Source organism: Pseudochaenichthys georgianus, chromosome 16, assembly GCF_902827115.2.
Source record: "Pseudochaenichthys georgianus chromosome 16, fPseGeo1.2, whole genome shotgun sequence".
In the NCBI taxonomy this organism is placed as follows: Eukaryota; Metazoa; Chordata; class Actinopteri; order Perciformes; family Channichthyidae; genus Pseudochaenichthys; species Pseudochaenichthys georgianus.
In genome coordinates, this window is record NC_047518.2 from 19,833,091 (window position 1) to 19,847,334 (window position 14,244).

The 14,244-nt window shown below is 38.4% G+C and overlaps 1 protein-coding gene across 1 annotated transcript in view; it reads left to right on the top strand.

Moving 5' to 3' along the window:
* dnah5 (dynein, axonemal, heavy chain 5) overlaps positions 1–14,244 on the top strand; it is a 143,143-nt gene that overhangs the window by 11,886 nt on the left and 117,013 nt on the right. The window contains 23 exon segments of the mRNA XM_034102114.2: positions 465–683; positions 1,076–1,213; positions 1,639–1,815; positions 1,944–2,057; positions 2,206–2,313; positions 2,817–2,939; positions 3,270–3,485; positions 4,606–4,713; positions 5,115–5,200; positions 5,710–5,917; positions 6,042–6,155; positions 6,321–6,527; positions 6,781–6,861; positions 10,160–10,250; positions 10,481–10,626; positions 11,220–11,397; positions 11,648–11,902; positions 12,113–12,303; positions 12,422–12,515; positions 13,129–13,271; positions 13,470–13,546; positions 13,678–13,802; positions 13,901–14,136. Of these exon segments, the coding sequence (XP_033958005.1) occupies positions 465–683; positions 1,076–1,213; positions 1,639–1,815; positions 1,944–2,057; positions 2,206–2,313; positions 2,817–2,939; positions 3,270–3,485; positions 4,606–4,713; positions 5,115–5,200; positions 5,710–5,917; positions 6,042–6,155; positions 6,321–6,527; positions 6,781–6,861; positions 10,160–10,250; positions 10,481–10,626; positions 11,220–11,397; positions 11,648–11,902; positions 12,113–12,303; positions 12,422–12,515; positions 13,129–13,271; positions 13,470–13,546; positions 13,678–13,802; positions 13,901–14,136 (3,435 nt within the window).

The following is a 14,244-nucleotide window of genomic DNA, read 5'->3' on the forward strand; positions in this document are numbered from 1 at the left end:
TCAACCCAATACTGTTGGGTTCCCAAATAGAGATGATGGCTTTCTTTCCCCCGCAATTTACCTCATCTGTATGTCCAGTAGGAATTATGTGCATCTATGGACAGGACTAGAGGATTTCCAATGTTAAGTATTGTTGTCTAATTCACATAGAGGCACATTTAATTGACAAGCATCCCCTTAACCACTGGTTGGTAGAGGCAATTGCTATAGCCTGTGTCTGCATGCTCACTATAGGAATAAAGCAACATTTAGGGACATTTCTGTCCATCTGCAGGTTGTGCCTAACGTCACATTTACAAGATTCTACAAATAGGAAAAAGGTCCAGAACACTCACACATGCAGAGGTGTATACCCCTTTGTGATGTACATATACGCTATAACAGAACCAGGGTTACGGCGGTATCTTAGAGTTTTTTAAGTCAGTAAAATGTTGGTAATTGTGCCCCTTTCTATCTCTTTTTAGGATGTCAATTTTAATATGTTGGACACAACAGAGGGGGGTCTGTTAAAAAGTGTGGAGCAGTTGCTCTCAGAGATCTTCATCCCTACACTGTCAAAGATGAACCACGGCTGGGGGGAGCCTGCCAGTCCCCAGGCCCAGGCCATCAAACAGGACTTCATAGCATCATTGGAAGGCTTTGTGTCTGTTTTGGCTGGAGCACAGGAGAGCCTGCAAGAAAAGGTTAGTAACATATTCTGCTACAATTTTGAGAGAAACGGCCAAAAAATACTACTAAATGCATTTGACTTTAGTCAAGAGCTAAATTACATATGTGTGCACTGCCCAGACATCAAACCCATGACAGTAATTAGGATGTTGCTTAGCAAAAACACATACAAATACATAATTACTTGGATTAATTTAGCTGAGTAAAGGCTGTTTGAACTTCTGTCAACCTTTTTCATCATAGAAATGTGTTTCATTGAAGCAGTAAGACACTTCAAAAATAAATAAAATAGTTGAAAGCAGCCTGCTTTGACTACAGGCTATTCTTTTCCATTACATTCACGAAAAACAAACAAAATAAACAACTTTAGAAACCACAACAAAACAATGTCATGTCTTGCTTCCAGGTTACGTTGAAGGTGTGTGACACATTTGACCTGCGGGTGCTGAAAGGCCCATCTGACTACGTGGCAGCAGCCAACAGCACAGAGACCACAGAAAATATAGAGGCCTGCATGAAAGTCTGGATCAAACAAATAGAACAGGTGAGAGGTGTTACTGTAGGTAACAGGTAAGATGTTATCCTCAAACTCATGATGTACAGTACTATACCCAAACTTGCTGTGCTTGCTTGCTATATGTTGAACTCCCTTATTGTGCAGCAGAGTTGCTTGTGATCAAAGTTGGCTTGAAAAATCTTAATGTGTGGAGTTTTGGCCAAATATATGACTGGATATGTTCTAAATATTCCATTAAGCTGGAGCAACAAATGCTTGATACTCATGTTCATCCTGAAAAGCAGCAAAGTGCTCAGGCAGGGAAAATGCACAATTTAATCTTTATCAAATAAAAAAAATTGAAGCATCGTTAAGTGTTTTAGCAGCACACAATATTGAATAATAAAGAAAAGGTTGAAGTGCAGAAATGTTGCCTTAACAGTGAGTCGATTTAAAGTCCTTATCTTTTGCAGGTTCTAGCTGAGAGTGACCAGCTGAGGAAGGAGGCCGATGACCTTGGCCCTCGAGCTGAGCTGGACCACTGGAAGAAACGAATGTCACGCTTCAACTACCTTCTGGACCAACTCAAGAGCCCCGATGTTAAGGCTGTACTGGGAGTTCTCTTGATGGCCAAATCTAAAATCATAAAGGTCAGAAATTAGGGTTTTGTTATTTTGCTGCTTTATAGGACAATAATAAACTCTGCCAAACTGTCTTCTGTCCTAAATATCTGTGTTTCATATTTGTTAAATGCACTAAGTGTGGTTTGTCTGTGCAGTCGTGGCGAGAACTGGACTCCAGGATAACTGATTCAGCCAACGAGGCCAAAGACAATGTCAAGTATCTTTATAGCCTGGAGAAGTTTTGTGACCCTCTCTACAACAGTGACCCTGTAAGAAAAACACTTGAATCTTTTAAAGCTGTAATGGTCTGTTCTATAAATGGCCGGTGACGCAAACACTGTTCAATGTTCTGTTTGTGCAAGGACACATAATAAGCTTTACGGACACTCACTGGCTTTCATTTGTGTCTCATCTCAGGTTTCAATGGTGGATGCAATCCCTGGTCTGATCAATGCCATCATGATGATTCACAGTATTTCTCGCTACTATAACACATCGGAAAAGATTACGTCACTTTTTGTCAAGGTAGGGTGGCAGCTATTCTGAAAAATGCAACAATACTGAAGTGGATGTGGATTATATTGTCATACACAAAGTGATTTAGCAAAACTGTGTGCCTACAGTCTGGATATTGTCTTCATTTCCCCCTCTGATCTGTGTTTTTCAGATTTATATGGATAAACAAAATGAAACAATGACACATTTATTGTTTGGTTCATAAAAAGGGAATTGTTGAATCAATCAAGAGTTGAAAAACAAAAATTACCTAACAATATCCATGTATAACATCCAAGAGAACAAATGAGTGGCTCCTTTGTAAAATATTAGACGTGTCGTGCACAGAGTATAAACACAGGATGTTACATGGACCACTATGCAACACTATTGCACTAAATGCTTCTTTGTCTTTTGACAACCGTGTTCATGGTGAACTATCATTTAGCTACTATACAGTAGGAACATGTATAATCTTAAATTGTAAGTGTCAACAAATAATTTTATTTTAACAAACACATTAATGCCTACAGGTGACAAACCAGATGATCACAGCCTGCAAAGCTTACATCACCAATATCAGCTCTAATTCAATATGGGACCAGCCTCAACAAGTTGTAGCTGACAAAATAAAAGCTGCCATCCACCTAAACCAGGTACTGCTTATCGATATACATGTAATCCATCATATCTAATGTTAATCATTGATCTCTCATAGTTTTCTGTGTCCATGTTATCAAATGTGCTTTATTTGCAGCATAGTCCATTTTTACTTGTTGTTATATAAGAATAGAAAATATTATTTGACATAGGACATGATAAACTGTAATGTGTCATCATTCAATTTGTTGTTGAAAGCCACCACAGAATATATTACTTGGTAGAGATAATGTTAGGAACGTTAGCAAACTTCCAAATATCGTAATTCTATGGATGGGTGAAAATGAGAGTTGACCGTTTTGCTCATGTCAACCCGTGTGCTGCAGGAGTATCAGCGGTATTTCCATAAAACCAAGGAGAAGTTGGAAAAGACTCCCTCAGAGAGACAGTTCGACTTCAGTGAGATGTACATTTTTGGGAAGTTTGACACATTCCAGCGACGACTCAACAAGATCCTAGAGATGTTCAGCACCATTTCTACCTACTCTGCCCTGCAGGACTCTAAGATAGAAGGACTGGAGATAATGGCCACCAGGTTTCAAGTGGGTATCAGATTATTCTCAAGATATTTCTGAGCGACATTCCATTAACTGATTAAATGCCACTTCTAACGAGTGCCTAATGTTGATATATATTGTAGAGGTACACTGAGAGTGACTGGGAAAGGTTAGTAATGTTAAAGGCTTTAATAAATAGGGAAGTAACATAGTTAATTGTATTACTTAAATGCATATAATTGAAGGAATAAATAGATTTGACAATTTAAGAAAATAATTCTTAAAGAAACTTCTTCCCAGTCAAGCTAAAGAGAGAATATCATTTGTCCATTATTTTTAAAACAGCATCTTAAGGCTATACGCTTGTCATTGCCACTGTCTTGGTTTGTTGTGGGAAATGTGTGTTCAGTCATTATACTTACAAAACCAGATTGTGTTTTCCCCTGAGAGTATATTGATGTGAGCTGTCTGTTTCTGCTTCCTTGGATGTACAGACTGCAGAAATGCAGGGGAAATGGGAGGTAATTTCTAATTGCAGTCTTTACCTCTTTTGTGCATGGCCCATTTTCATAGTATTGACAGCATGCAGTGGTCAATTTGCTAGACATTACATTTTACCACTGTACTGGCACTGTATAGCAACATGACAATACTAACTGCATGGAATTAAAACAGAGAACCAGCTCCATCAGTTGTTCTTCATGTGAGTTACTCTATTGACTTGTATTGTTCAGTTATTTTTGAAATTTGCTAGAAAATGTTTAGCATGTCCTCCAGTTTACCTAATGTAATTATATTCCGTCCTGTCAAGGCCTAAGTAACTAGAGAGATTCAAATGCATACAGAGGTTGACAGTGAACTGTTAAGTATATACATAATTGATGGTAAGCTTAAGGATATGGTGTTACATTTCTCATGCACTCTGTTTGTCCTATGCTATTCTCAAAACCCTGATTAACTACTAGACTAATCAAACAGATTGCGAACATAATGACCCACAGTTGGTCAAGAAAATGATATTCAAGAATAGTTCAAAACAGAACAGCAATATTAGCTATTAACTCAGGTTAACTACAGCAAAACCATTATGCAAAATGTTTAAGGCCTATAAAGCTAAGTAGTTGTACATAATGTGCTTGCATGCCTGTGTTTTTGTGTGTGATAGGCTATTGTTTTGAACATGAAGAAAAAACACTACAGTTTCCTAGACCAGAGAAGAACTGACTTTGATGTTGACTATGAAGAATTCTGCAAAAGCACCTCTGAGCTACACGTAAGTCAAATATTACAGACACAACTTTCTCTATGGTACAGTGCAATGTATAGGCCTTCACACAGACATAATTGTTTCTGTTATTATGGTGATTAGGGCTCTGCTCGGATTGAAGTTATAGAGAACAATATTGGGATTGAGCTCATTATGTTCACACCTACTGTATGCCTTGCATGAATATGCACTAAATATCAAATCCAAACAAAACCCATTGAATTTCCGGTTGTAATGTTACAACAAGAGAAAAAAAACAATGATTGGTACCTTTGCAAGGCACTGCACATCCACAACATACTGAGAACAAGTTTAATTAGGCAATTACTGGGAATGTTCACTTGTATTTCAAAAGTTCCACTTCACTGTCTTTTTAATAAAAATGTTTTTTCCTTTGGTCCTTCCAGAATCAGCTGAAGAGTTTCATGGATAGCACCTTTGAAAACATTCAAAATACAGAGCGAGCTCTGAGTGTGCTGAAGAAATTTGAAAGGTAAAGGATTTATGTTTATCTTAACAAGTATTTTCAATCTGGTTCTCAGTACAGAAACAACAAATTCTCTATTCCACAACAAATTTGTGATCGTTTATTACACATTTAGTACACATCGCATCTCAGTTTTAAACCAGTACTAAATGAATGGCTAAAATGAAAAACACAGCAGGACTCTAAAAAGACAGTTTATTTTGTGGAAATGTTGTGTTATTAAACACTGGTGTAATAATTGCATAGTCGCTGCATGTGAAAGATGTGCCTGTTCCAGGATCCGTGCATACCGGCTTACTGACATAATTTACTGGCACATCTTAAGACATTTTCCAATTGTTAATAATTACATGTGTGTGTTTCGTGCAATAAAAAGTCAAAATGTCATGCCACAAGAAAGGTATTTCTGGATGTAATTGCTAGAGTACCGTTTTAGTGTTAATTATATTCACTATTAATGTATTAAAGCATTCTAATATTGGCTGTCTACTATTTTCTGGCTCACTAAAAAACAGATTGGGCATCCCAGACCTCGGCATTGATGAGAAGTACCAGCGTATTCTGCAGAACTATGGCCGGGACATTGAAATGATCTCCCGTATCTACATGAAGCAGAAACTGGAGCCTCCGATTGGTCGAGACATGCCCCTTGTGGCGGGTCGTATCATGTGGGCTCGACAGCTGTCAAGCAGGATCCAGGGTCCCATGGATCTCTTCCAACAGGTACAATTGAAAGTCTTTCTCTATGAATTTTGTCTTTTCCAATGCAATGTTTTTGTTAACTAACAGTGCAATTGTCAGTGCATTTCCTTCTAAAGTAATACCTTATCATTCTGTCCTTGCTCAGCATCCTGGTGTTCTTTCCACTCCAGAGGCCAAAAGGGTCATTAGGAACTTTAACAGGGTAGCAATGGTCCTGTTGGAGTTTGAGATGCTCTACCATCACAGCTGGATGCAAAAGGTAGAGGGATGCATAAGTACCATTAAAATGTATACAGTAGTCCAAATAGGCCTACAACATGCACATACTATATATGTCGACACCATTTTTACCTTTTACCCTTTTTCTTTGTCTCTTTCCTGTCCTCTCTAAACTACCCAACCCACCTTGACACATCCTACCCAGATGGAGGTTGCTCGGGTTGGCCTGCAGGCCTCTCTGCTCGTCAGGTCTCCACAGACAGGGGAGCTGTTTGTAAACTTTGACCCAGAGATTCTGACCCAGATAAGGGAGGCGAACTGCATGACAAAGATGAATTTGGAGATACCACCATTTGCTGCTCTGTTGCAGCAGAGACAGGACACCCTGAAAAGGAACTACAACAGATTACAGGTTGATACTATTTAACACAGTTTTACACTTTAGCAAATACATACAACTTAAGTAGGTCATATTAAGACATTATGAATAAATATACTGTAAGGACCATGTCATTTTTCATATGTAGCCTATATTAAAAAGCATAACATGTAACATACACTATAAAAAAAGCTTGTGATTGAAGTTGGAATGCAAGTATTCTCAACAAAGCAAATATTGTCGGTGAATACAAATCATAATCATAATCATATATTTCCCTTTACAGTTAGTGTTGAGTGAGAACACAAGAGTGCGGGCTAAGATTCAGAGTGCTTTTGAACAGCTGGCAATGCCACATGTTGCTAAGGTAAGATCTGTTGTGGATATAAGTGTATTTGTGTATTTTGAAAAGCGCTATATAAATTAGTATACAATATTATTATTATGATATAATTCAAAATGCATTTATACGGTAATTATTTTGTTTTTATTATTGTAGAGTCGTTATTACCAACCCAGTCTCACGGCAATTTGTGTTATAGTCACGACATTTAATCTATTGATTCGTGTTCACCAACACGATTTCCCCCTTTTTTTCCGTGTCAAACAGAACAATTTTAAAAGCAATGTATTTCAATTGGTAGTATGTTTCGTGCCTGCAACACATCTTTTTGTCCGGTCGGGTCTTGGAAGACTGGAAGCTGTGTGGTTCATAAAAACATGTTCTTACCTATGGTTCTTACTCAATATCAAGCCACGATTATTGTTTTTATTTTAAATCGTATAATGTCGGACTTTTTTTGCCGTCTTTGAGGAAAATAAATGGGGCTCAGTTCCTCAGAATACTGAAATTTGTATTTTTTAAATCTTTTTTTCCTTCTAATTTGTTATTCTTTTCTAAATAACACACATTGCTTTTAAAATCGTTCTGTGTGACAGGAAAAAAGGGGGGAAATCGTGTTGGTGAACATGAATAAATGTCTTGACTACAACACAAAATGCCGTTGTTATTACATATGACTATGTGTTTTGTATGTAGGCTATTGACAGATTCTAATTAAAGGTACAACTGCCCAATAAGGATATACAATTGTGTTAATAATCAAATGTCCAATAGTTCTATGACTTTAAGAATACAGAAAATGGTTAGGGCTCTAGAAAGCTATTGTATAACTTAAAATACACATTATTTTTAACTATTTTAAATCAGTGTTGGAACACAGGTGTGGGTAATTAGCCAAGTCCTTCGGTCCCAGGTGTTCCCAATTCCTGTTTAATTAATCATTTTAGAAATGTGGCCCTGCCTTTCTGTACAGTCCTCTTGTATTTTAAGATGGACCTCGAGACTTAGAAGTGTGCATTTTAGGCACTTACATGTGTTTAATAGCACAATTGAAACATTTTGGTTGCATACTGGATAGGAATACATTTACATTGGCGGTAATAATTGGAAATATGAAGAAGAATAATAATAAGAAAAAAAGCGACACTGAGTTTATGGAGGATTAAAGTGACTGCATTCATTTTAGGTTCAGGTGAGCTTTCTATAAAACACCTTTACATTTTTATCAATTTACCTCATGTGTTGGATAAGATAGGCTCTGTATTGTGTTGCCTTACGTTATGTTAACAATGGCTGTCATTTTTCACTGGGTAAACACGTTTTAGAATAGGCTAATGAGGTTAGCAAAAATGTATGCTAGCATAGCTCCCGTAAATGTTCCAGTTGAAATGATAACGCAACGTTGTCTGGGTTTTACCGGTGAAAAACACTCCTGAAACATTACCATTAGTTTAAACTGATGGAAGTTAAATGTATAGCTTTACATGTCATCATGGAAATTATGGATTTGCTTCACAACTTCATGTAACATTGGGGCTTTGTACAATGTCTAAATGGATCAAATTAAACAATCCCAACTAAGGGCACATTAGGAGGGTATATTTGCTTTTCTAAAATACAGGAAGGAAGAAAAATTAGTCTCAAGTCAAAAACATATCATTTGACTTTTCTCATATTTTAATACTACTACTACTACTACTACTACTACTACTACTACTACTACTACTACTACTACTACTACTACTACTACTACTTTTACTTTTTACCCAACCGTAGACTACGACGCTGAAGTTGGCTTCCGATTCAGCGCATCCGATTCGGCAGTTAAGGGGAAAGTTAAGAGACATTTAATTTACAGCACTGAGCGAACAATCCTCCGTGTTTGAACCTCTTAAATCGCTGCATAGCCGATTTATTTGGACTGGATTATCCCAGAGAGGCTAAAGATTCTTTATAACACGGTTTTAGATTTGTGAAACCTTAATTATATTTGTGAAAATACAAAAAAGGGAGATTTCAGTGCTTTTTTCGCATCCTGACATTAGACCAGGTCCTGATCTGAAACCACTAGACCTACACTCATCAAATCTGGACTGGATTATCCCAGAGAGTCTAAAGATTCTTTATAACACAGTTTTAGATTTGTGAAACCTTTATTCTATTTGTGAAAATACAAAAAGGGAGATTTTTCTGCTTTTTTTTTTACATGTCGACCACATTAGACCAGGTCCTGATGTAAAACCACTATACCTAGACTCGTCAAATCTGGACTGGATTATCCCATAGTCTAAAGATTCTTTATAACCCAGAGATTTGTGAAACCTTAATTCTATTTGTGAAAATACAAAAAAGGGAGATTTCAGTGCTTTTTTTACATGTAGACCACATTAGACCAGGTGCTGATCTAAAACCACTAGACCTACACTCATCAAATCTGGACTGATACTGTACAAGAAGGCATAAAGGCTTGCCCAGCTGGGAGGTTCACTCTCTGTTCCTGATCCTGGCCTGCTGCAGCAACCTCAGCCTTCCACCTGTGTTTGTATGTAGGTCTAGTGGTTTTAGATCAGGACCTGGTCTAATGTGGTCTAGATTTTAAAAAAGCAGCAAAATCTCCCTTTTTGTATTTTCACAAATAGAATAAAGGTTTCACAAATCTGAAACTGTGTTATAAAGAATCTTTAGACCCTCTGGGATAATCCAGTCCAGATTTGATGAGTGTAGGTCTAGTGGTTTTAGATCAGGACCTGGTCTAATGTGGTCAGGATGTGAAAAAAGCACTGAAATCTCCGTTTTTTGTATTTTCACAAATAGAATAAAGGTTTCACAAATCTGAAACCGTGTTATAAAGAATCTTTAGACTCTCTGGGATAATCCAGTACAAATAAATCGGCTATGCAGCGATTTAAGAGGTTCAGACACGGAGGATTGTTCGCTCAGCGCTGTAAATTAAATGTCCCTTAACTTTCCCCTTAACTGCCGAATCGGATGCTCTGAATCGGAAGCCAACTTCAGCGTCGTCCATAGACTGGTCTCAACAATTGTGTGCATTAGCCTATGATGAATCGATGAATACAACAATCCTGTCTGTCTCTGAAACCAATTTTGTCATTTTAGGAGGCCACAAGCCAAACATGTGCACTGATCTAGGCAAAGGGTGCTTCTGTGTGTTACTGTTGTGTAGACTTTAAGGACTGGTAGAGCACATTGTGCTGCTTTTTCATTGTTTTAAGTTATTTATGTAACACTAACATGTGATATGTGAATCTTTGACAAAAAGATAGTGTTCAAAGTGCATCCTCCTACATTACTGATTTCACAGGTGGATGAGGCTATACAGCCGGGATTGACCTCAATCAACTGGACATCTATGAACATAGACAAATACATTTGCCGTATTGACAAGGCTTTGGGTAAGTAAAATATCTCGCCAAATCAATAACCCACATGCTGACAGCTTCTGATAGGATTAACATTAATTGAGTGTGTACTTGCCGTTTGTGTGAGTTCTCTCTTGTCTTTAGTAACTTGCATAGGCTACTCTTTTCTGTCGCTCTATGCTACACTCTCTCAACCCCTCCCTTCCAATGCCTGACAACTTGTCCACTGTCACTGTCTGCCTCTCTTTCTTTTGCTTCTCCAGTGAACCTGGAGCTGACGATGGACAGGGTGAATGACTTGGTGGAGTTTAGGATAGATGCGGTACTGCAGGAGATGAGTGCATCCACATTGTGTGTCTTGCCAGAGGATGAACCAGTCACCTGTGAGGAGTTTGTTCAGACCACCAGGGTAAATAGTCTGTTTCAATAAAATAACAATATTAGCCTGTAATTATTACATTTTCACCAACCCATCTTCTAAGTCATACAACATCCCACCCCGTGTGTTATGAAAGATGATATGACAAACAAAAAAATGTAATCACATTCATAAAAGCGTGTGGATGAGCACCCGGTGGCTCATTTATCAGTCAAGGCCACAGGTCATCTATCATGATTATTCATTTTATGAACTAGCTGCTAAGATATCACCACAAAGTTATGATGTCAGTGACTGACTGCAGACAAAGCAATATAGTGTAAATAACAATGATGTTATGTACATATTGAATGATGAAAATCCCAACCAGTGGGATGTCCACTCTTATGTAGAAATCGCTGACAGAAATTGAACCTGACATTATTGGATTTTGTGCCCAGATAACATCATTACAGTTCTGTATGCAGGGTTGATTAAAGTGTATTGAAAATAATTATGTCATTTTCATGTTCAAAATCATGCCCTTGGTATATTGAAAAAATCTGTCCTATAATATGCTATGATATGCTGCTGTGCACTACCCTTCTTATAGCATAATTCATGTTTATGTTATATTTGTATAGGATATGTGCATAAGACAAGCCCAGAGTCTCCACACTAAGAGTTCACTAGTGGAAGAGGCTGCTAATGAACTGATCAACATGCTGCTGGAGTTTGACCATAATCAGAAAGAGGAGCTGGAGAAGGTCGAGGAAGAAAGCTGTGCTGAGAGCAAGACCATAGACCACCTTGATAGTGAAGGTATACTCACGTTTTCCTTTTGGGATCACATTTGGATACTTTAATACAATTTGTATAACTTTATCATTTTAACCCCCTTTGCCTAACATATATCTTTAGAAATAGGTAAGACTTCAATCTCAAGCCCATATACTGATAAATAGGGATCCTGTATAAGTGTCTGTATATATATTTCAAGTTTCAGCTAGTATTGTCATATGTTAAAGGAGTTTATGTGCAGAATAGTAATATGTCACCTTTTGCATCTCAGGTGAAGATGAATGCCGGTCAGAGGGCCGTCTCTTCTCTAGAAACACCTTGCTGCCTCCTGCCAGCGTCGGCCCTTCTTCTCCGTTGGTGAGGAGGAAGAAGAAGAGGGACTTGATGGAAGTGATGGAGGAAGAAGCCCAGGAGCTCCTTTCCTACTTCAACCACCGCAATGTGGATGCTTTACTCAGATTGACGCGCAACACCCTGGAGATGCTACGCAAACGCATCCACGCCTCCTCGCTCATGCATTTCTTGGGTGGGTCCAAGTGACATTCTTTTGGGAGGCAAAACTATTATCAAATAATGTTAAGATTATCCTCGTTTTCCCCATGTAATTAGGTACAATGAATCTATCTAGTGTGGTAGACAATTATGTCCACTGAGCTCATAAGATCAGTGGACAAGAGAAGGAAAATGTTTGGCTCACACCATGTTTCACCAGAGCTTTTCTTCTGTCCACTCGTAGTTGAGAGTGACTCACGTGTCAAAAGCAGCGGTCAGCAAGCAATCTTCAGAGTAGATGTGACCCTCTCCATTCCTAACATCGCCATGGTTCCTGCTTTGGAGGAGGTCCAACAGGCTCTAAACCGGGCTGTAGAGTGTGTAGTCAGCGTCAGCAAAGGAGTTGGTCAGTGGAGCAAAGAGAGGATCTCCAAGGTGAGTTTGATCTGATCAAGGAGGCAATGATTTCTGACAAGTGATGGATTTAAAATTCTGACACACAAAAAAACATGAATATTATAGTGTTTTCAATACTTGCGTTTCCCTTTTGCAGAGAAAAATGAACGAGAGGCGGATGGCTGCTCTGAAACAGGACAGTTCTGAGAGTGAATCAGAGGATGGAGCAACCACTTACAGGAGCCTGGCTGGTATGAGAGGACACAAGACCTTACCCATCTTTTCCTCAGGAGTTCAACAACTCAACACTGACTGCAGACTGATTTCTCCATAGTGTTCCCAACATGTAGACCAGAACATTAATCATTAGCTACTGCACCACAGTCACTTGATAATCAGATCTCCTTATTTCACAGTTCAGCAGAGCAAAACCCCTCTGACTATGAGCACATAGAGAGCTATGGATATGTGTTGATTGAAATGTCAACTAGATGTCAGTGGCTTTGAAAGGAAGAGGTTTAAACAAGAGATTTAAAAATCTACTTTGGGCGAAGCAGCCATTTCAGTCACATTGCACCCCGGATAACTTGGAGGTAATGTTGTGTAACATGAAAATGGGTGATCAGGCTGATCTTTATTTTTCTAAGAGAAAAGTTGGATATTAACACATTATAAACACGTGAGAATCACATATATTATTTAAAAAACCTCTTGTGATCAAGTTATTGATCAGAAGAGAGTGATTTAGATTTTAGGTATTTCATGCACACAAACATTAAAAGCGTTTTAAGAGTTTTTTTAGGTTCATTTATGTCTGATACATTCACAAATCACACAAATATTCTTTACTCTTAACTCTTTCAGATGACAGCACCTCAGATATGTCAGCATCTGTGATCCAGGCTATCCCATTCCAAGCTAGAAACTACTGCAAGAGTGTGTCTGAGAACAAGGAGATAGTGAAACTAGTGTCTGTTCTCAGCACCTCCATCAGCTCCACCAAAAAGGTACACGTTTGTACGTATGTATTATTCCCTATCTGCGTCAACCATTTTTTTCTACTGGAAATGTGCATTGTCTGTATCTGTTCGTTTTGGAAATTCCCAAAAAGATAAATGACCTTGTCATCTTATACAACATTTAAATATTTATTTTTTTACTGCCTCCCATTTCTCATGTCACTTATGTTTTCTTTTGTTGTAAAGGAAGTGATGACTGCTCTGGATCGTTTTAGCCGTTACCATCACATCTGGAGAAAGGACCGTGAAGACACCATGCGAAAGTATGATAAATTCAATGACTTACTGGTTTTAATATCTGACTCTTACCACTAAGAAACTGTTTATTTTGTATGTGTCAAGTCAATGCCAGCCAAAACCAGCATTACATCAGTACACCTTTGCATTTTCACAGATTCATCGAGGGCAGTCCCCTGCTATCAGAGTTTGAGAGCCAGATTATTTTCTATCGAGATCTGGAGCTGGAAATAAACTCTGAACCAGAGTACATTACCGTAGGAGCTTTGGCTCTATTCACAGGTTAGATTCAGCTGCAATACTTGTCTAAAGAAAACACTGATATGAAATAAAAGTAGATCACAGATCTCTACATGCTCACATGTATTTCATTTTAACAGCGGACCTGAAGATGTCCCTCACCGCTGAAACCAAGAACTGGATGGTGGACTACGGACGGTACTGTAACAGGAAATATCGCTCAGACATGGAGCAGATTTTTGCTTTTGTTGATGAAGCGGGAAAGAAACTGAATCGGCAGATCAAAGACCTGGATGACATTCGCATCGCCATGGCATCTCTAAAGGAGATCAGAGAGCATCAAATATCTATTGATTTCAAAGTCGGTCCCACAGAGGTAAACGCGGTATTTGGGTATATTGGGTCTTTCATACAGCCTGGTGGTTGATGGCCCCCCTGTCTTTTCACACAAATGCGCACAGTGTGAATAAGAATAAACATTTTC